General features: G+C 39.8%; 1 protein-coding gene and 1 long non-coding RNA gene across 11 annotated transcripts in view; both read right to left on the bottom strand.

Moving 5' to 3' along the window:
- Prpf4b (pre-mRNA processing factor 4B) overlaps nt 1–10,585 on the bottom strand; it is a 33,013-nt gene extending 22,428 nt beyond the window's left edge. For 9 of the 10 annotated variants that reach the window (XM_040755807.1, XM_021225003.2, XM_040755809.1 and 6 more), the window contains exons 1-3: nt 10,396–10,584; nt 2,386–3,582; nt 500–673 (exon numbers count right to left, since the gene is read on the bottom strand). In XM_040755807.1, the coding sequence (XP_040611741.1) occupies nt 500–673; nt 2,386–3,582; nt 10,396–10,436 (1,412 nt within the window). In that variant the 5' untranslated portion in view covers nt 10,437–10,584. Of the gene's footprint in view, nt 1–499; nt 674–2,385; nt 3,583–10,395 lie in introns of all 10 variants that reach the window. The other variant, XM_040755811.1, reaches the window with a different exon arrangement.
- A 393-nt stretch (nt 10,586–10,978) lies between these two features.
- LOC121143601 overlaps nt 10,979–23,964 on the bottom strand; it is a 70,823-nt gene continuing 57,837 nt past the window's right edge. Inside the window, exon 3 of the long non-coding RNA XR_005880853.1 lies at nt 10,979–11,756. This is a non-coding gene — a long non-coding RNA (uncharacterized LOC121143601). The remainder of the gene's footprint in view (nt 11,757–23,964) is intronic.

Genomic DNA, 23,964 nt, shown 5'->3' with positions numbered 1-23,964 from the left:
ACATGCCTTTAATCCAGCATTTCAGGGGCAGAGACAGGAGGATCTCTGTGAGTTCCAGACCAGTCTGGTCTACAAAGCTACACAGAGAAACCCTATCTTGAAAAACAAAACAAAAATTCATTATCAATTTTAAAGATTCCTTTTGTTATGTGTGCCTTTATACCATGTGCACGCAGGTAGGCAGAAGTGGGCATTGGATCCCTTGGAGATGGAGTTACATGTTTTGATCATGTGACATGGATGTTGGGACCCATATTTGGATCTTCTGGATGGGCAGCTAAGCCATCTCCCTAGCCCATTAAATGACTTACATAAATTTCAAAGGAAATTGAACTAAGGAAAATGGTGTGTAGTACCACATGCTAGCAGAAGGTGGCTATGGGATCACAAATTAAAATGTTTCAGAGAAAAATGATTCTGTGGGACAACCTGCCAATACAACTAACTTAAATTTCAAAAAGAGCCAAAGGTTAGCGAATTATTTGTCCATCATATTTACCTTCTCCGAGGAGATCTGCTTCTTCTTCTTGGAGACCTGCTGCGTCTCAATGGAGAACGAGATCTCCTTCTAATGGGAGACCTACTTCTTCTTCGGGTTGGAGACCACCTATTGATGGGGCTGGCATCTTTTGATCGTTCACATCTACTGAGAATATCATCTCGAGGTCGCGTTCTTAAGGGGAACAAATGCAAGTTAAGAGAAAACAAGAACAAACTAAAAGAATCCTTTTGACATGTAAAGAGCATAAGATTCACAAACTTAATGAGGGCAACTCTGATTAACTTACTTTGAATTATCATTTAAAGTCATATGATCCCATTGGCATTATGGTGTTACAGAAGGCATACAATGAAAGTATTTCCTATGACCTCAGAATATAAAAATTTAAAGCTATTCATGTTAAAAAGAAACTAATTTTGGATGTACAACTCAAAGGAAATTTATCTAAATGGGTTATAATATCCTATTTTCTCATTTTGAAGTGTCTACATATTGATATTTCTGTGGTTAAGAAATCTTTTGTTTGTTCATTGTATGTATGTGTGCATGCCTGTGCCTTGGCATAGGTGTGAAGTCAGTGTTAACTTGAACTTTCTAAGATACAACTGTACACATAACAAGACTGGGCAAATTCACTTGTGATTATACTACAAAGAAGCTTCAAATGTAACCAACAGACATCTCTGCACACAACAGTGAAAAATAAATCCATTCAATGTTCATGAGCAAAATATGGAACAGTTACACTGGAACTTATTGAAGTTATAAAATATAAAAAAATGAACCTACATACTGTCACCAAAGCATTTCCCCAAAAACGGTATACCATAAGTACTTTGATATAAATTACAAAATTCCATTTGTAAGAAAACGCTTATATTTAACTATAATATGCATATGAAGTAAGCAGGCAGGATATAAACTTATGCGAGAGACTGTAGAGGAATAGGGAGGCCAAGAAGTTACATGCTTCTGCATTATTTGGCCTTTTCTTCAGCCTATATCTTTTACAATTAAAAAAAAAGGGGGTGCTATGAATATACAATATGTTTGGTCTTCTATAAAACTTTCAGTTTCCTACTGAACTAAAAGCAAACTGGGATGACTAAAACACTTCAGATAAAGATGATCAATAAAACTAACAGCCTCAAAGCTGAGTGCTGAAGGAACGGGAGATTCGAGTATTTTTCATATAAGGCTACTTAGAAGTGAAGAGCAACGAATCTATTAAGATGGCTCTTCGAAAACACTCTTGAAAGTTCTCAGAACGTGATGATTCGAACTTCAAGATTAATTTAGTTACACTGAACACATTAATATCAATAGAAATGAACTAGAATTCATATCATCTTTACAAGCCAACATCTTTTTAATAAACCTAACACCTATGGCAATTTCATAATGCACAATTCCTATATACACAATAGTTAGTTTCTAAAAAGCCTCTTCCATTTTCTCCAAATTTAGTTCTATGATCCTAATAAATTATTTCTTTGATTATATACTATACTGACTTAGGCCTGTAAACCCAGCAGTTAGGAAGCTGGAGAACATTAAGCCCAAGGCCAGTCACAGCTACATCATGAGCTCATACATCAACAACCCCCAAAATGTGTTCATAGAGGACCCCCACTGAGCTAAGATAATCCCATGCCGATATAATAAATTGCTTGAATTTAAATGGTTGACTGAACAAATTAGAGGCTAAATTAAGCCAAGAGTTTGAAAGAAATGGTCAAACTATTACTATCAAACACTCCAGTGTTAATACATTAAAATTATGAAACTCATCGCCATGTCATTTAAAATTATCTTCACACTATATTTTTTCCTCTAAAATATAAAGCACTATTAAAAGCTTGACTGTTTTATGAATAAGTTACCTTGGAGAAGAAAGTCGTCTCCTCTCTGGCTCTCTTCGTTTTCTTTCTAAGGATCGGCTCTTAGCCCTTCTACCTGGAGACAGAGTTCGAGAAGGTGATTTGCTCTGCTTAGATCTTCTGTCATTGAGAAGTGGAGACCTACTTCTTCTTGACTTGTCCCGCTGTTTTGGAGACAAACTTCTTCTTTTAGGACTACGGCCAGGTCTTCTACTAGGTGACCTATTTTCCTTCCCAGAAGAGGCATCTTTTGAAGGAGATTTAATTGGCTTCTTTTCTTTCTCAATTTCAGACCGTTTTGACTTTCTCTCTTTGGATCTTGACCTTCTGTCTTTGGATTTATCTCTTAAGTCAACTGGGGACCTGGATTTTTTAGATCGATCTCGGCTTCTCTCATTTACAATGGGAGATTTCTTCCTATCTTTTATTTTACCTTTATCTTCAATCTTAAGCTTCTCATCAGTAGGAGATCTGGCCTTCCCAATTTTTTCTTGGGAACGCCGTCTAAGGGGAGGGGACTTTGATTTTCTTGCTTGGTCTTGAGACTTGCTTCTTTTGGAAGGACTTGTGGATTTTCTCCTCTCCTTGGACTTACTCCTGTTTGCTTTCTCTCTCACTAGGTCAACAGTTCCCTTGCTTTTCCTTTTGTCTGACCTGTGTCTAGTCCGTTCTTTGGATCTGCTCTTACTTCGTTTTTTTGCACTATTTTTGTTGTCCGTAATTTCAAGTTTTCCCCGTGTACTGGAAGACCTGGTACTGGACCTATTTCCATTTCTTGCCTTTTCATGAATCTCTCCTTCTTCTTCGGAGCCAGACTCATAGCCTTGTAAAATGAGCCCCATTCCAGACTGAACTTTTCCCTCCATTAACTCATTATCAAGCTCAGCTTTAATCAAGGCTCTCTGTTTTTCCAAGTCTTCCAGCAAAGCTAAATCATCAAGTTTAGTTCTTTTTGCAGGCGACAGGCCTTCTTTGTCAGAAGCATCTATAACTTCTTTTCTTTTGTGTTTCTTATGCTTATGCTTATGTTTGTGTTTTTTATCCCTATCTTCTTCTGAGGAATGTTTATGTTTCTTATGTTTACTTCTATGTTTATGCTTCTTTTTTTTGTGACGACTGTGTTTATTTTGAGATTGGTCTTCTGATACTTCTCCATTTTCTTCATTCACACTCTTTTCAGAATTATCAGCATCATCCATTCTATAAATGTATGAAACATATTTTACAATCACAGTATTTATCCAGTTAAAACAATTATCAGTTATAACAATAGTAATGAAAAAATCATTTAACTGAAATGAAATCCAAAGCAGCAATAATAAAATCCCATTAATTTTAGTTACACAGAAGCTCCAATAATTTGATTTCAACCCAGCATTTCCCACAAAACTTAAAACAAAAGGCCCACTTTCTCTTTTACATACTGGGAAGCTCATCTCTTCAACTTGATACTCACAAAACTTGGTGTCTCTACAATAAGACTAGTTAGCAGTTTACTTGTTGTGAACACATCTCACCTAATCACCCCTCTTGAAAAAAAAAAAAAAACTCAAGGATTAATACTGAATGCTCCAAATAAGCAGTCGGTAACAATATAAACAAATCCCCATGGCTAAGACTTCGGAGAACTACAGGAGTAACGACTCCTGGTTTGTAGCTCCCTAGCTACAACCACAAGGAAAGACATTCTGGAGGTCAACAGTAATCTAATACCAGAAACTTTGCAGGATTTGATTCAGTATTTGTAGTGCAAATTATTCACTCTCTGAATTTCAAATAGAAACTGTTATCCCAAATTATGTTCCTATCACAGATGGATGCAAAAAAGAATGAACTAAGGGATATTCTGTGTTTTAAATGCTTTGAGTTTTACTGATAGTTTATGACTCTCAACTTATCAAGACTAAGTGTTCAGTAATTCCAGATTACTAGCCTAGCCACTGTTAATTCAAAACATTCTAAGTGAAATAACATGTTGAATGTACCAATCCTACCAAATGTCATAGCTCTGACAAGCAGCAAACATGTAAGTTCTCCCTCTGAAGGCACACCACCACTGCTGCCTACAAGATGGGATCCAAGGGCAAATTTGAGATAGTCTTGGGTTCAGCCTACCACACTAATTTGGAGGAAGACATAGTTCACCTGCCTCCAAATGACATATTTCTGGTGCTTTTGAGTAAGTTTTTTTGTTTGTTTTTTACAAAGGAAGAATCATGAATCTATGTATCAGTCTCTGAACATTTTTAAATGACCTACTACTATATGTAGATTTTTCAGCAAGGAGAACAAAAAAAATAAAATGTGCAAGGACATATTTGCCTCCCTCAAGGAGAGCACAGCCCAGTGGGAAAAACCACCACACAAACAACCATAAAACATTAGAGAAGAACCAACATCAAAAGACACAAACAAGGGGGTCTTGAACACAGAAGGATCACCTAAACCCATTTTTGAGAACAGACAAGAAGGGTGTTTTGTTGAACACAGGGCTAAGGAGGTGTGTGTGTATGTGTGTGGGGAATCCAATTCATTTATTAAGTGGGCATATTAAAGAAAAGATGTTAACTGAGAAGGATGTGGGCTAAAGACTAAAGATGCAGTAAGAGTATTCTAGAGTGAGCAAAGAATGGTGAGAAATGGCACCTGGAATACAGAAAGCGGGCAGCACAAGCACATCATGTAGAGAAAACCACACTCAGATGGCTGTGTCAGTGCACAACCCTATGAAAGACTCTGATCTAACAGAGGCCAAGATCTCAAGTGAAACACCTCTGGATGACAATATGTATGTGATTCTATAAGTGTCTGAGACAGAAGGAAAGGTCCACTGAGAACCCAAAGGCACAGAAACAGCAAGGTTAAAGTGCTGGCTTGGCTGTTCAGAAAAGCATGGCCATTTCTGGAGATTGCAGCAGGATGTGGGCACATCATAGTCTTGCCCTCTGGCAGGCCTCAGTTTCCTATAACTTGGTAGCAAGGGGCAAGGGAGACAGAATATATTTGAGTGAGAAACTATCAGTTGACAACAACAAAGGCTTGGAAAACATACAGCCGTTACATGGTATCAATAAAAGGAACCCTGAAATCTAAAACTTCAATTTCTGATAAGGTATTAAAGAGATATGCAGAGAAAACTGTCCTTTACGGTCACATTTCAATGTGGGCCAATTTCTTGCTAGTAGAGTATGAGGCGATACCGGCCAAATATAGTATGGTTCCTGAATCACAAATTTTTTCCATGAATCTTGACTGATTAGGGGGAAAAGCTCAAGAAAAATTACACTAATCTTTTTAAAGATAAAACATTCATTTTAAATGTAAGTATCCATAGTAAAGAATTTTAGTCACAAAAGTAACCATAAGTCACATGACACAAAATGCTCTTAAAATTAAAGTAAGCAGTCCCCAAGCTAGACTGCTGCAGTTAAACTTGGCTTCACTACTGTGCTAGTAGTGAGGATTTGGCAAGGATCCCTGCCCCTGCCCCTGCCCCTGCCACGGGCTTTCTCTATGTAGCCTTGGCTGTCCTGGAACTTACTTTGTAGACCAGGTTGGCCTCAAACTCAGAGATCCACCTGCTTCTGTGTGTCCAGTACTGGGACTAGGGTTTGGCAAGTTTACGGTGTCTGCAATTTCAGATGGGGGAAAACAACTGTACCTACCCAAAAAGATATTAAACCCTTAATTACAACAGAGTTTAGCATGAACTGACCGCTCAAAAGAAAGATATCATTGTATACATATTAGACAATTATACCTATGCAAACATACCCTGTCTGTGGAGATGACTGGGTAGTTATTGAAGGAATACCATCAAAAGGGGATGCTTCTAGAATCAAACCACCTGACTCAAGGTGCTGTCCCAACATAACACCGCTATTGTAACCCTGGGAAAGGCGCTCCTCTAATGCCATTTTCCTCAGCTATGAAAACTGGAAAAATCAGTAACACAGACAAATCACAGGTTTGTGCGACAACCACACACAAACTTGTGATTGAAATATGGTCACAGTAATTATATAAGAGCCTTACTTTTGCTTCCTTAGCAAAGAGTGCTTTTCAGAAGATTCTATGTGCACACATATTACTCCTTGGTACTTAATATGCAATACCTAAGTGATTCAAATCCTCCACACACACACACACAAAAAAAATCATGAGTTTTTTTTTTAATGGTGGAAATAGAATATTAAGCATAGCATTTAACTTTAGGTATGAAATAAGTTCCATTAGAAATAATGACATTAGGAGCTGGAGAGATGGCTCAGCAGTTAAGTGCACTAGTTACTCTTCCAGAGGTCCTGAGTTCAATTCCCAGCAACCACATGATTGCTCACAACCATTTATAATGAGATCTGGTGCCCTCTTCTGGCCTGAAGGCAGACATGCAGGCAGAATACTATACTTAATAAAATCTTTTTAAAAAATGACATTATCTAGCTTTAAAAAGAAATCTACAATTTTACAAATTACAGTTTCCTGATTTTTAAGAAATGTTACCTTGGGATAAACAATGTTAACTAAAATAATCCTATATACCCATACAACAGACTTCTATCTTCTTCAGTTGATCTTTCCAAACAAACTTCAGAAAACAAGCGTTATAGTTTATAGTTCCAAGGGCACTTCAGTGGTAGAGCACCTAACATATGTCAGACTTTGGAATTACAACAGTACCACAAGAAATGGGTATATAAATAAAGTGGCAAAAACAGCTTTCATTATCAACAGCTTTCTCCTAAAGCTTAGTAAAAGGCTGCTGGTTAAGAAAACTGGTTTACATGGACAACAGAGACACATAAATCTATTTCTTTACATTTGCATTTTACAATGTAACAAATGAATGTACATCAACATTTACAACGAGTATATTTTAAAACAAGTATTTTCTAATAACCTATAAGGACTGGTTAACATTTACTCACATTACCCAACATCAAAGCTCAATCTAAAACACAGGGGGTTCAGCAGTTTGCTCATTTGTTTTACCCTGTAAGCAGCCTAGGTCTTTGGAAGATCTGGCACAATAAATACAAAACAACATGAAGTCACTAATTACCAAGCATTGTTATTTTTAATATTTTTTAATAATGCAACCCAGGCTGGCTTGGGACTTTGATTCCTCCTGCCTCAGATCTCCAAGTTCTAGGATTATAAGCATGCACCATCATAAGCAGCTCAAAGTCAGCTCTGTCTGAGACAGGGTCTCACTATATACCCCTAGCTGACTTGAAACTAGGAGAACTGCCTCCCTAAAGGCAGAATTAAAGATATGTAACATCATGTCTAGTTAGCGTCAGATTTTTATTTTCTTTTTAACAATTTTTTGGCTTTTCAAGACAGGGTTTTTGTATAGGCCTGGGCTATCCTGAAACTCACTTTGTAGTCCAGGCTGGCCTCGAACTAAAGATTGCTTCCAGAGTGCTAAGGTTAAAAGTGGGCACCACCACTGCCCAGCTAAGGATAGTCATAATTTATTTTGGAAGGACTCAACTTATCCATTAGAGGCAAGCAATCTAGAAAACTATTTTTTAAAAGGACAATCATTAAAAAATATATTAATGTTGAGCAAAGTGAATGTAAAGAGAGTAGTTAAGTGACTTTCTCTTACAGACTGAAATACTTTTAAAGCAGAATTGATGTACCTGTTAGAATGGATCCCAAAGACCAATTAGTTACAGACCTGTCTTCTGCCCTATTTTCTAAATCATGATTTAGAAATTAAATTTTAATGAATTAAAACATAACATCAAAAATACATCTTAGCTGGGAATGGTGGGCATGCTTGGGAGGCTGGCCTGAAGGACATAGGCAATCCTCATGGGAGTTGGGTGCATCTCTGTGGTAAAGTGCTTACTTAGGCTAGCATATGTGAGGTTCTGAGCTCACTCCTAGTACCAGACCCTTCTCAATTATCCCAGGCTGAGAATGTGGCTCAGGGGTAAAGTACTTTTTCATTAACATGTGCAAAAGGGCTCTGAGTTTGATCCTTACTTCCTCTTCGAACCCTAAAAGGATCTTTCTGGGACACTAGCAAAAACTTATTTCAAGCCTAAGGGCAAATGAGAAGAGAGTCACGGTACAACCATCAGAAGAGGGTCTTTAAAACCAGATTGCACAATTAAAACATGTGCATCACAGTGTGATCTTGAGCAAACTATTTCTCCAGGTTAGTTTCACCACCCATAACAGCAATAACAGTATCTACCTCAACAGTATTGTTACAAGAATTAATGAGCTACTATTTGAGTGATTTGAATAGTACTAATGACTGCAAATAGTTTTGTTTTAATGAACTACAAGAAGCTGACAAACACACAGGCCATTACAACAAAAGCCCTTTGAGCCTTTGAGGAATTTTTAAACTCTGTAATACATGTATTCTTTATTTTTTTTTAATTTTGAACAGCTTCCCTGTAACTACAAGCTATTCAGTGTAACTACAAGCCATTTAGACACTGTTCGAGCACTATGGTCAGCAACACACATAGTGCCTGCTTTCATATCAAATTGTCACTTCATTAATTACTTTCAAATTAGTGAAAATAGAACACAGAAAAAAACATTCCACTTGCAAAATTTCTGTGGAGGAAGGGAGGGTAAACTAAAACTATCACCAGTATTATGTGCAGTTGCCAGAGCCTAAACAAATGTATGTTTATAACTATAGTATTATTTAAACATGCAAATGTAATAGAGTTGAATCATTCTGAAAATGAACTCTTCCCTCAAATTAAATAAATGGACTTAATTCTAGGAACTTTTCAGATTACTACAACACTCAGCTATACAGCCGAAGACATCCTTTGTACTGAACTGACATCCTGTAACTGCCACACCATGAACTCTGTGAGACAACAAGCTATGTCTACATAAAACCCTGTCTGTTTTCTGCTAAGCCAAAATGTCATAACAAAGCCTACTTAATACAAACAAACAAACAACAAAAAACCGCTGAACTCTCTGTCAAGCTGAGTAAAGCAAATGACAGGGGAACCCAAGACTAGACTCTGAGCAAAGAAGTCAAGTTATTTGATAGCAAAAGTTGTCCTCTATTACAAGTTGCTGGAGACGGTATCAAACGCTTTTCTAAGAAGGCTGGAAACACTAGATAAATGCAGATGTAAGAGGCGGGGGATGCTGTCGCAACACTGTCTTCAATGCCATTCTCTTTTAAGTTAAGCTTTCCTAGGATAAACATGAGAAGAGAAAAAACCACTAGTCTTTGCCTATTCAAGAATGTGTTGTTCACTTGGTCTCAACTTCCACATTAGCTTAATTATAAACAAAGCGTAGTACTGAAAGTAGCAATAATTCCCAATACTTCCCCCATGTGTCTTCTTCCTACAGGGATATAAACTAAGGCAAAAATTGTCAGGCCTCAAAACCCAGGCAGTCTACCTTCCCTTTGCCTCAAGTTTGAAAGTTGGAGATAAGCTGCCAATGGGCAGAGATCTACCGGGTTGTGGTGAGAGTGATAAGAGGGCGAAGGACTTTGCCAGCAAAGACAATTTCCGGTACAATCGAAAAGTGTGACCCTAGCACCTCCGTCTCTGCTTTTGCCGTCAGCAGGACCGCAGGGTAGTGTATGCATTAGGAAAGTGGGGCTTGGCCTGCCAGCCGCTAGAGCCCCTCGGGTGCCCCACGCGGGGGTTGCAGAGGGTTGAGACCAGAGAGCTCCACCGTCCCCGGGGGAGGAGCGGGAAGGCACGACCTCGGGGCTGCGGCGGCCGCCACGCGAACTGGACCTGTAGAGGCCGCTCGTGCCACCGCCTCCCGGGGCAACGACGCGCAGCAGGCCGCGCTGCTGGCGCCCCAACAGCCGCGGCCCCTGGGCAGCAAAGCCGGGGCCGCTCCTACGCCTCCCTCCGCACCAGCCGCGGCGCGCGGAGAGGCAAAGTTTGGCTGTCGCCGTTAGGCCTGAACTTTCCCGCCCGTCACGCAGGTCGCCGGAGCCTTCCGTCCGGCGGCCCGCGGGCCCGGCTCCGAGCCCCCGCACCGTCCACTTACTCCGGCTGCTCCCGCAGCGACGGGGGCTCCGCGGCGGCCATCTTGAACTTCGCGACTTCTCCGCCGCGCTGGCGGCGGCTCCGCGAACCGTGGACGCCAGGGGAAGCGGAGGAATAAGAGAAAAGCAGCCGCGCATGTGCAAAGCACGTAGAGAAAAGCGGCGCTCCGAGTCCGCGCTAAGAATCCGGATAGAAAAACCCTACGTCCGGGGGCGGGACGCGGAGGGCCTTGATGTAATTTCCGGAACCAGTGGGCGGAACCAGCGGAGATGAAGGCCTCTCTGACTTGAGCCACGGTCCGTATGGAAACTGTTTGCGCGGAGAGACTTGCGGGAGTGAGGGGTGCGGTGCTGGTCCTGAGCGTGCATTGCTGGGAGCTGATTCTCCTTGGGGCCCCGAAGCGGGTGAAAGCACCTCCGTGCCTTTTATTGCTGCTGATTAACCGAAAGCCTTTAACCCGCCCGAGTGTACCCCAGGTCCCCTTTTGACCTCCTGTTCTTTGTGGTGTGCTTTACTTGGGAACTAAGCCTTCCTATTTTTGGAAGGGATAAGTAGGGGGTAAATAATGGACGCTTATACCGAACTGTAACCAATTTCAGATTTACATAAATCATTCTTCAAAAAGCAGAATAAAGCCGTCTAAAGAATTTTTGCAAAAATTTCCTTTGAAGATTTTTCCCCTCTCACTACGTTCATTTCCATGCTATTATCCATTTGGGGGCAAGACAGAGAAGTGTAAGACATTCCAAATTGTTACTGTTAACAGTTAGTAAAGGTGAATCAGAGACATTAGCTTAATCGCTCAGGAAACGTTTACAAAGTGACAGACAGGCCAGACAGTTCCTCGGACGTTTTCCGCCTCGAGAGCCCTGGTGTCGGAACGCCCTCTACCGCAGCCACAGTTTCCGCGGACGGGGCGGAAGTGAACGCTCGGAGGCCGAGTCAGCTTCCCGGAAGTCTTTGGCCTGCTAGAAAGACGCATGCGTGCTTGCGTCCTGGGCAAAGCGTGGGCGTGTTCAAAGCGGGCCGCGGCGGTTGCTGCCTTCCTACTGCGGCGGGCTGGTCTAGGCGGGCCTTGCCGGTTCCGGGCTCCTGCCCAACGCGTCTGTCCCGGCCCGCACCTCTCCTCTGCCGGCAACGTCAGCGGAGATTGCGTCTGTGCTGTGCGCGTCCTTGCGGCCCCTAGGTTTCCTCCAGTAGAGGTCCGTCCTGTGGACACTGGAGACGGACAGCGCTCGGCACTCCGCCCGTAGACAATGCAGAAAGTTGAGGCTTTGGAGGCAAGCTCGTCTTTGTGAACGCTTCATCTTTTCCTACCGTCTGTGCTTGCTTCAAGTATTATTCTAAACGAGATGCCGATTCCTGAAATAATTAGGAAATACCTTTTAAGTTTATTCCTGTGGAAAGCTATTAAACTCGTACCTTCTAAAAGACACAGTAGTTATTAATCCCCGTAAGCTCTTAATAGGCTCATTATGACAGACTACCCACAAATTACGAGCATCGTGAAATCCTTTGATTCTTGCAGTTTCCAGGTGTCTTTGAGGAATGTAGAACGTCACTTGGAACAGCGCTTGAGTTTGGAGCTTTGTGGGAAGACGCCGAACTGATGTTAACTTGCATGAAGCGTCATGCCTGTCTTAATTTGACTTTTTGTTGTTGTTTTGGTACAATTATGAGAACGGGGCAAACGCAAAGAATAAATCGCCCTCCATTACCCACATTGAACCAACAAGAATATGTTGGTTTATTTTTACCCTTTTGCTATGTGAAATATATTTTCTCTCTCTTCGTGCACACAATGTCGTAGTTTTACTCATGTAACAGTTCTCAATGTTTATGTTATTCTGGTTTGACAAACATCTTGACATTGTTGTCCTTGTTACTAAGTGTCTAGATTGTATCCACTTTGCACAATTATAATATGAAGAGAAACAGCTAGAACAGTGTTTAGAAAAAAGCAAGGGGGCTGGCGAGGTGGTTCGGTTGGAAAGGATGCCTGCCAAGAGACCTGAGAAACTAGATTCAACATCCAGACCCCCTCATGAATTGTCTTCTGACCTCTATTCATGCGCACACAAAATAAGATTAATAGAATTTTTTTAAATGTAGAATTTATGTCAGTAAAAGGCTTCATCATTCACCGTGCAACTAAGAATAGCTCATCTTTTTATTTTTCTAGTTTTACCAATCAATAATATGGGGATAATAGTTCTCGTTGTAGAAAAATGAAATAATAAAATTATTTCTTGTGTGATATATTTTAGTGACATATGATTAATTTCTATATTCTATGTGTAAGTACTATCATTGCATGGTAACTCCACTAAAAAAAAACACTTAGAAAGTCTGTATTTCCTACTGGTGACTGCACAAAACACCCAAATCATCCAGCCCCAAGCTTTACCCTTCCTTGTCCTTTATGTACAACAATCACATCCTGGTTGACACACTTTGATTAACAAGAACAGTAAGGAAGATAGGTGAGTACATTTAGGGACTTCCCTGGATTCTGGAACCCAGGACTAGGTTTTTGATGGATTAGGTCCATGCTCCCATTTTGGCAGGTGTTGGAACCTGTGTGCTAGGTTCTAAAGTCAGAATGGTGCCTCCAATGTGGGTTGTGCTAAGGTCTGAGAGCCTGTTACCAAACTATATGTAAGGGATTTGATGGCTTTTCTTGTTTTGGTGTAACAAATGTTGGAATTACAAATTGATATCTTTACATTAAGAAATAATTAATTGTAACCTTTTCACCCATGATTATTCATGTTTAAGAATATCCTTTCTCAGATTTATGCACATGTGTATTATGGTTTTCAAACTAGAATTATAAATTTGGTTTAGTAGTTTGCTAAGGATAGTGAAGATGAAATTATGCTGGAAACTAGGGCATGATGGCATATGCATCTAATCCAGCACTCAGAAGGCAGAGGCAGGCAGATGTCTATGAGTTTGAGGCCACCCTGGTCTGCATAATTCCAAGACTATGTATAGAGAGACCCAGTTGAAAGGGAGAGAGAGAGAGTGGGGTGGTGTTAAAGATGTGGGGATAAATCTATAAAGAGAGCTGGTAGAATGTGGATTTCATTACAAATTTACTGCATGGAGTAACCTGGGGATCACAGAGTAACATGAGTAAATTTGTTAGAGAAGATTTACTTGGGATCTGGGTCACCTCAATGAAGAAGTAATCTAATTCTGGTAATCTCACTGAGATGGTGATCACTTAGATTGGTGTGAGAGTCGTAATGTGGTTGGATGGAGATAAATTTTGAAAGGACAGGTTATAGGATTTACCAATGTATTGGATGTAGGAAAAAGAAAGCCACTTAGAAGCGTTTTGCTTTCTGAGTGATAATTCAGTGATAAAGTACATGGGTAGCTTATATAAGGCCCTGGGTTCTAAGCTCAGTACTGCATTTTCAAAACTGTGTTAGCTTGGGCAGTGACCCTTAGTATTCAACAGCAATGCAAGAAAGGAAGAGCAGGTTCTGGATGCATGGATGGGGTGGGGAGGAATTTAGTTCTAGTCTTTTTATACCCTCAGAATAAAACATATATACATTGAGATGGCTTGCTTTTTCATGTAACAGTAATTTTTACTTAATTTTAGTTTCAGTAAGCATTTTTGTCCTTGTTACAAGGTATCTAGGGCTTTCCATGCTGGAGTTACTAATTTAGTTCCAGTGAGCCATGCAAATGATAGACACACTAAACAATACATATATTTATTATAATTATTGCTTTTACATCTTTTAAAGAAATGAGAGAACTAGCTGGGTGGTGGTGGCCCACACCTTTAATCCCAGTACTTGGGAGGTAGAGACAGGCAGATCTCTGTGAGTTCAAGGCCAGCTCTGGACTACAGAGTGAGCTCCAGGACATGTTCCAAAGTTACAGAGAAACCCTGTCTCAAAGAGGAAAAAAAAAAGAAATGGGAGAACTGAAGATGGCAATTTTTGTTGTTGTTGTTATGTTAACTTTATCCTCTAAGATTCTGTTTTGTTTCCTGTGAAATTCAGTTTGCCATCTGAGGTAATTTCTTTTTTTCTTTTTTCTTTTTTCAAAACAGAGTTTCTCTGTATGGCTTTGGAGACTGTCCTGGACTCACTTTGTAGTACAGGCTGGCCTCGAACTCACAGAGATCTGCCTGCCTCTGCCTCCTGAGTGCTGGGATTAAAGGCATGCGCCACCAACGCTCAGCTCATCTGAGGTGATTTCTAAAGCTTTGTTCTGCTCTGCTCTGTATCAATTTCATCCTGGTTGGAGGTGTGGTGAAATATTGTTTATGATTTATTAAAGCTTGCGTGAGGTAGGCAGCCATTGTTGGACTAGCTGGACCATAGCCTGTAAGCCACTCTGATAAATCCTCTTTACTTACATACTATCTGTTCTGTTCCTCTGGAGAACCCAAATACTGTGTTCAAATATATTCCTGCAGTTATCTCTTGTGTGACTTGTCTCTTTCTGACCTTGCCTTGTTCCAGACTATTCTCCATCCAGAAACCAGATTCCACTGCCAAAGCACAATGAGATCATGTCATCCTCTAGCCCTGCCCCCAGAACAGTAATACTTCAAATAAAGTCAAACTTGCTAGCATGCCTTGTCAGGGCCTTGATGATTTTAGCTCTGTCAATGTTCCAGTCTCAACTTTCAGCCACAGAATTCAAAGAAACATGAATGTGTACTTATGGTAATCCTAAATTTGCTATACTTTTTCTTCCTTGGAGTCCTACAGTTTTTCATATTTTTCTTAAGCAAATTTATCATAGCTACTACAACTCATTCTTCAGACACTGTCTTAAACATCATTTCCATGTCTTAAACATCAGTTCCATGCCTTCCTGATATGCATGTGGACCTATCTTTCCTATACTTTCTTTAAAACAATTGGTTGTTTTCCTGGGCTGTTTCACCGGGCTGTAGCCAGAGTCATCAGTTAAAAAGATTTATGTTAATTTTGATTGGCACCTGGATAATATTTAGGATCACTATGGAAACAGGTCTCAAGACATGCCTATAAAAAATGGTTAATTAAGGTGGGAAAACCCACCCTAAATGTGGGTAGATCCATTCCAGGAGCTGGAGTCCTTCGCTGAATAAAAATGAGAAAACAAGCTGAGCACAAACATCTATCTCCCTCTGGTTCCTGGCTGCATGATGCAATGTGATCAGCTGCCTCAGATTCCTGCTGCCATTCCTGTCCCACGATTAACCCTTCCTTCTATGCTTAATTCCTTAAGTTGCTTTTGTTAGATATTTTGTCACAGAAACAAGTAGAGAAAGATTTATTTTGACTAATCTCATGGATTTCACGATGCAGTCTTCGGCTCCTTGTTCTTGGGTGTTTGGTAAGGCAGAACATTAGGATGGAGGGGGTGTGCTATAACAGAGCTGCTCAGTGGGGAGAGGCGGACAAGGGATGGGCAAGAGCAAGATGTAGCCGCCAAGGCCCCTTCCATCACCTGGGCCCTGTCTCTTAAGTTTCTACTGCCTCCAATCAACCCATCTAATTGTGAACAGGTTAGTCCTTTGATGAAGTTGAGCATCTTTAGGATTCAGTCACTTCCCCAAAACTCTTAGCTAGCATCCAAGTCTTTTGCGCATGGTTTGGAGTGACATTTTAGCAGTATTTCCACTTGTATGTTTATTTCTGTCTTACTAGACTACAAATGAATTTGACATTAAACCATATCTCTTCTATTATTCTGTATGTAGGTTCTGACAATACTGAACACAGCAATAGGTATCCATGAAGTACATTCGATGAAACCATGGAAGAAGAGAAGAACCTTGGTTACATGATGTCATTGAAAACGTGGAGGACTAAATTTCATTTTATCTGCATATGAAACTTAAAAAGGATAAAAAATCAAAAGAAAAGAAAGTAGGAAGGAGATATGAGTAGCAAGCAAAGCTCTTGAAGGAGGTGACAGACAGGTGCAGGACCCAAGACATAGTTTTGGTGATTATCCAGCAAGTTCTTGCTTGTTTTTGTTTTTTGTTGTAACTACCTATGTAGATTTTTTTTTTAGTTTTACGAGACTGGGTTTCTCTGTATTGTTTTGGAGGCTGTCTGTCCAGCCCAGCCTCGAACTCACAGAGATCCGCCTGCCTCTGCCTCCCAAGTGCTGGGATTAAAGGCGTGCACCACCACCGCCCGGCCCTATGTAGATATTTCATAGATGTTTTTTTGATAACTGGTTAGGCCTGCTCATTTCAAAGTTCAGGCTATCTGATCTTCCCTAAGAGAGATGATAGCCACAGCTAACAGACTAAAGACAACTGGAAAACCCTCAACCATCATTTTCACTATTTATTAGATTTCAGCTTTTAATAGGATAATGAATGGTGCTCAAAACAAAATATTAAACTGAAGTTTTAGATAATATTAATTTCTACCTTCCTGTATATAAACTGGCTACATGATGTAATTTAATGTAGTATCAAGTAAATGTGATGACTTGTATGAATTTATGTGCTACAAAGATTTTTAAGATTTATATTTCTATTTTATGTGTATGGGTGTTTGTTTGCACATATGTATGGGTACGTTGTGCTCATGGAATGCTGATGGAGACCGGAAGAGGATGTTGGATCCCCTGGACATCGAGCTATAGATGGTTGTGAGCTGCCACATGGATGCTGGGAACCCAACCTGGAATCAAAGAGGATACCAGAAAATGGAAAGATCTCCCATGCTCTTGGATTGGTAGGATCAACATAATAAAAATGACAATCTTGCCAAAAGCAGTCTACAGATTCAATGCAATCCCTATCAAAATTGGTATTGGCACAAAAATAGACAGGTAGACCAATGGAACCGAAATGAAAACCCTGATTTTAACCCACACACCTATGAACACTTGATTTTTGACAAAGAAACTAAAATTATACAATGGAAAAAGAAAGAATCTTCAACAAATGGTGCTGGCATAACTGGGTATTGGCCTGCAGAAGACTTCAGATAGATCCATGTCTATCGCCTTGCACAAAACTTAAGTCTCAATGGATCAAAGATATCAACATAAATCCAACCACACTGAAACTCTTAGAAGAGAAAGTGGGAGATACTCTTCAACGAGTTGGTACAGGAGACCGCTTCCTGAACACAACACCAGTAGCACAGACACTGAGATGGACAATTAACAAATGGGACCTCCTGAAACTAAGAAGCTTCTGTAAGGCAAAGGACACAGTCAACAAGACAAAAAGGCAATCCACAGAATGGGAAAAGATATTCACTAACCCCACATCTGACAGAGGGCTGATCTCCAAAATTTACAAAGAACTCAAGAAGATATTCTCAAAAACACCAAAGGATCCAATTAAAAAGTGGGGTACAGAACAAGAGAGTTCTCAATAGGGGAGTCTAAAATGGCTGAGAGACGCTTGAGAAAGTGCTCAACATCCTTAGCCATTAGGGAAATGCAAATCAAAGCAACTCTGAGATACCATCTTACTCCTGTCAGAATAGCAAAAATAAAAAACACTGAAGACAATTTATGCTGGAGAGGATGTGGAGAGAGAGGAACACTCCTCAAGAGCAGCACATACTCTTAACCGCTGTTCCATTTTACCAGTCCCAGCAAAGATTATTTTATGGAGTGATTACTTATTTAAGTAAATATCAAATGTCAGTGAAGTTTACAGCTGTGTTCTACAAACACTCATCACAACCCTCATATGTCTTAAGTGCATTGTTACCTAAAGCTAAAATGAGCTAGACTATGTCAGCTAAGGCAAATGAGCCCAGTTACTGGTTGGAGCATCCCGGTATCTACATGCATCCATCAGAGGGCAGTAAAGGACCGGTGTGATTTTGTTCTTATCACGTAATCTCAGCAGCCATTGGCCCATTTTGTAAAAATGAAAATATTCAAAGAGAAGGGGAAAGCATAATACACAAATACCATTTTTCTTCATCCCTGGGTTGTCTTACATGGTCTATTGTAGGTTTTATTATTTCCTGAGGACTGAGATATCAGCTAATCTGTTGATTAAATGTTTGGTCCTGAGTCAGTAGTCAGGGTTTGAATTCTGGAAGAATGATTTAAGGGCTTTGAAATATGGAAGATTACTTGTGCTTTCTGAGACTGTCAATCTGGGGTAGACACTTTTTACTTTAGGAAATCTCCCCTTGTAATCCTGTAAAGAAAAGAATAGGCTGTTAACTCTGTGATAACTTGTATTTTTTTAGCTATGTCACATACATCTATATACTGACCAATTTGCTCATGTGTCTCCAAAGCTCATAAAATAAATACATGTGAGTACTCTATTAATTAATGTATTATATCAAATGGCATGTCTTAATTTGGGCACATTTTTAAAGTTTCTAAATGAATACATAAAAAATAATATTGAAGGTTTGTGTCACCGTCTTTTGTTTTGTTTTTGTTTTTTCAAGACAGGATCTCACTATGTAGCTCTGCCTGGTCTTGAACTCACAGAGATCCTCCTGCCTCTGCCACCCAAATGCTGGGATTAAAAGCATCCGCCACTATGTCCAGCTTTGTTTCACCTTCTTTTAATTCTCAGAAATTGATTGTGGTAATTGGAGTGTCTCCTGAAAGTTGCTACATTGCCTTTGTTAAGCTTTCTTATTGTTTCCTTTAACTGTACAGTTTTATTGATTAAATTCTCTTTTTCAACCTGTTGTGCTTATATTTCTACTAGCCATTTACCTTCCTATCAATAATCAGTATCTCATCTTCTCCAACTTGCAAAGAAGATGCTTAATGTAGCCAGGTTTCTTTTTCCATCTTTTCTTTACAATAAAACTATTTTAAGAAACCTTTAATCTGAAATTGTTATTAGTTTTAATTTTCATCTTTAAAAATCATACTTCAAGTTGTACACAGAGGTAGATATTCATAACCTTAGGTTTAGAACAGATTCCTGTTAACAATCCACACAGGCCTTCGTGAACACACTCACATTAACAATCTCTTCAGGCCCTTGTTGACACACTCACAATATCAATCCACACACACCCTTGTTGTCACACTCACGTTAACAATCCACACAGGCCCTTGCTGACACACTCACGTTAACAATCCACACAGGCCCTTGCTGACACACTCACGTTAACAATCCACACAGGCCCTTGCTGACACACTCACGTTAACAATCCACACAGGCCCTTGCTGACACACTCACGTTAACAATCCACACAGGCCCTTGCTGACACACTCACGTTAACAATCCACACAGGCCCTTGCTGACACACTCACGTTAACAATCCACACAGGCCCTTGCTGACACACTCACGTTAACAATCCACACAGGCCCTTGCTGACACACTCACGTTAACAATCCACACAGGCCCTTGCTGACACACTCACGTTAACAATCCACACAGGCCCTTGCTGACACACTCACGTTAACAATCCACACAGGCCCTTGCTGACACACTCACGTTAACAATCCACACAGGCCTTTGCTTATCTTTCACTTTAGCACTGGTTGGTTATCCGTGAAAGTGCTGACACATTCAACTTTTCAGTCTTGCTGCTTACCATCTTTGCCCCTTTATTCTTTTCCTTTTTGCCATTATTCCTTTGACTTACAGGACTTATCTTTATCTGTTTCCTAAAGTATTATTAGTTTAAATCTTTTGTTCTTTTTTTAACAGAATTATTCTATATGTAATCTTCTAAGATTTTATGATATTTTGGATACCATGCTATGGTGTGAATATGCCAGGATATATTTTCCATTCTTCTACTAATAGATACTTAAATCATTTCTAGGTTATTATGGCTTTCTGCTGTGCTTAAGTTAAGTGATAATTTCTTTTGGGCTTGAAGCCAAATGATAATTTCCATGTATGTTCAGTCAAATATGTATGTATAAATAGTACTAAATACTTCCCAGAAGTGTTGCTATCATTTTTAGACTCTCCTGGAGTCTAAAACTCTCCTGGAAAGGCTAGGAGATTCAACAGTCAGCATCTTCTGTACCATTTGATATTCTCATTTGAAAGAGGGTTAAAAAATTACCTTATATTTGTCTTCACTAATACTTTTTTGCCACTAGCAAGGTTTATTCTTGCCTATTGTTCTTTTTTGCCTGTTCTTTATTAATTTTGAAATCTTTGAATATTGATATTAGTTATCAGTCATGTTGATTCTAAATGAGTATTTGTTTGGAAGTTTTAAAAGGTACCATGCAAATGTATTTTAATGAACAACAAAGTTTTTTATTTGAATAATCATGACAGTTAAAAGGGTGTTGTAACTCAAAACTCAAAAGAAATCCCAGCACTTTGGAAACTGAAGCAGGAAGATTACTGTGAGTTCAAATTCAGGCTGGGCTATACAGAACTTCCAGGCTTGGTGGGCTACAGTGTGAGATCCTGTCTCAAAGTGGGGGTACGGTAATAACAATTACAATAACAATGGTTAATCTTGAGTGTTGACTTCATTGGATTGCACTTCATTGGATTGTGAGACACCTAAGAGAGTACTGAAGCTCACCTTCTGAGTGTGTCTGATAGAGTGTCTCCAAGGGTCACTAGATCATGAGGGCTCTTATCTAAACAAAGTTTAATCCAGTAATAGGTTCAAAGTCAGGGTGGTCTACTTTTGCCAGCAGCCAGTACCAAAGCAACCTCTTTTACATTTCTTCTTGTGAGAAAGTGTGTGGATGAGAGAAAGAAAGAGAAAGAGAAAGAGAGAGAGAGAGAGAGAGAGAGAGAGAGAGAGAGAGAGAGAGAGAGAGAGAGAGAGAGAGAGAGAGAGAGAACAAGCTCATTATATAGCTCTGGCTGGCCTGGAACTTACTGTGTAGGTTAGGCTAGCCTCAATCAAATTCACAGAGGCCCACCTGCTTCTTTTTCCCAAGTCCTGGCATTAAAGGTCTGCATCACCACTCCCAGCTAGGATGTATAGCTCTCACTTAACTATATAAGGGAATCACTGATACATGTTAGGGTTTTCAAAACAGACACTTAAGTTTGGTGTATAATATTGAGTTTAGGAATCAACACTTTAAAAGAAAGGTTGAAGAAGTAGGGTCCAAGAAGAGGAGTTATGATGCTGACCCAACAGTGTCTCCCTAGAGTGTTGTTGGTTATATTTACTCTTTGCTCTTGGGGTCCAGCCATCCAGCTCCCAAACAGATCACACAGAGGCTTATTCTTATTTATGAATGTTGGGCCTTAGCTTGGCTTATTTCTAGGCAACTTTTCTTTCTTTCTTTCTTTCTTTCTTTCTTTCTTTTTTTTTTTTTGAGACAGTGCTTCACTGTGTAGCTTTGTAGATCAGGCTGCCTTTGACTCACAGAGATCCGTCTGCCTCTGCCTCTTAAGTGCTGGGATTAAAGGTGTGAGCTACTACCCGGTTTAGCCAACTTTTTTAACTTAAATTATCCCATCTTTACCTTTCTCTATTTCTGTATATCTTTTCTTTCCTTCTTATTCTGTGGCTTGTTATGGAGCTGGGTGGCTATCCCCTGACATCATCCTCCTTTTCTTGTTCTTCAATCTTCTCCCAGATTTCTCCTTCTATTCTCTCTGCCTGCCAACCCCACCTATCCTTTATCCTGCCTTGCTATTGACTATTTAGCTCCTTATTAAACCAATCAGGTGTTTTACACAGGCAAAGTAACGCAGCTTCATAGAGTTAAACAAAGACAACATAAAAGAATGCAACACACCTTTGCATCATTAAACAAATGTTCCACAGCATAAACAAATATAGCACATCTTTAACTAATGTTCTACAACACTAAAGTTTATATTTCTTGGTACTATTGTTCTATATCCAGCTCAAATGGTCCTGTCTTTATGCCCACTCCATGATCAGTTACAGATGTGGGCTGGCCTAAGCAAGTTACATTGAACCCAGTGTTTCTGGGCATGCCTGTTTTGTGCTATGGTAACAGAATATCACAGACTGAATAATTTCTATGAATACAGATTCATTTTAGAGAATGGGAAGTCCAAGGACAAGGGACTACACCTAATGACAGCCTTTGTGCTGTGTTTCCCCCATGATACAAAAAGAAAACATGAAGGTGGAAGGAATCAGAAGATTGAACTGGCAGCCAGGAGCACTGTTTCAACCAACGTTAATCCATTCACAAGGGTGGATCCATCATGACCAACGTACTTCCCTTTTAGTCCCAACTTCCAACTCCGTTTCTTGGGGAATATGCTTTCAACACATGCTTTTGGGAGGGGCACCTTCAAACTGTAACAGCAGCTTCTGTGTCTGCCATGATCCACTCTGAACTTCACCTGGACGTCTTCTGTTTTCATTCCTTTTGTTTTTAGTATGCTTTCAGTATCTTGTCTACAATCACCACCATAACTTCTGCTTTCTTAACTATAAAATGGAGGAACTACAACTCACTTACATTTTGTGATAATGATAATATGCATTCCTATCAAGGATATCTGACAAACAAAGCTTTCTAAATTCCTAGGCTCTCATGTATCTGTACAAAATGCCTCAGATCTTATGCTAAATGGTCCTTACCCATGACTCAAAAGTCTCTAACAAAGTGTCCCACAGTACTCAGAGTAACTGAGTGTACTAGAGATGTTCATTGGTTCAAAATCCATTTCAACCTAGCTATGGTTGTAAGATACAAAGATAATTTTTCACCAGATTACTTTCAATACTGTGATCCTTCAGAAGGGTCTTACTATGTAGTTCAAGTTGGTTTTGAACTCATGATCCTTTGCCTTAGTCTCTCAAGTACTGGGATTATATGTGTGCACTACTATGCCCACCTGTGATGGTTATTTCTTCATATTCTTTTTTTTATTAAACATGTCTTATTTTTATGTGTCTGTGTGTTTGCCTGCATGAGTTTATGAAAACATTATGTGTGCAGGAACCTATGGGGGCCAGGTGAGGCATCAAATCCCCTGGGCTGATGTGGGTGCGGTGAATTGAACCCAGGTCCTCTGCAAGAACAGTAAACACTCTTAACCCCTGAGCAATCTCTCCATTCTTATTTATTTCTATTCTAAAACATCTGTTTTGTAAGTGTAAGCTAGAAAATTAGTTGGTTCAGCCATCTCTATCTTAGATGGGAAATCATGAAATGCTAACAAAGGTGATTTTCTTCTTTTGTATTCCTTATAGTTTATAGAGCTGTTTCCTTCACTTGTGTCTACTTTGTGCACCATCTTTCTTAGAAATTCATGGAGCCTATTCCTATTTCAAAACCATTCTGTTTTCTGTTCATATGCACAGAGCCCTCTTTTTCAACATGGTTCACACCTCTGGATCTCAGGCTTAGCTCAAGGACTCCTTGTCAGGGACCATCCAGTCTGAAGTTGCCTTCCACTCATAACTTACAAACATCGAATTGCCCCGTTTCATTTCCCTTTCACTACTTATGACTATACAGTATATAACTGCTTCTTTTTTAAATTAAGTTTTTACAAGTTTGTATAAAAGAATGAGTTTTATGATTACATTTTCATACTTCTATCATTATTCACTTTCCCTGTTATTTCTTTCTTTTAATAATTGGCCACTAAATTAGGTGTAAGTAGTAAAACACCAGGAATCTTGTCTATTTTTTATTAGCAGATGTTTCCTAGCA

Source organism: Mesocricetus auratus, unplaced genomic scaffold, assembly GCF_017639785.1.
Source record: "Mesocricetus auratus isolate SY011 unplaced genomic scaffold, BCM_Maur_2.0 Super-Scaffold_100013, whole genome shotgun sequence".
NCBI classification, from domain to species: domain Eukaryota; kingdom Metazoa; phylum Chordata; class Mammalia; order Rodentia; family Cricetidae; genus Mesocricetus; species Mesocricetus auratus.
The sequence above is the reverse complement of the archived record's forward strand: the minus strand, read 5'-3'. Positions and strand labels throughout refer to the sequence as shown.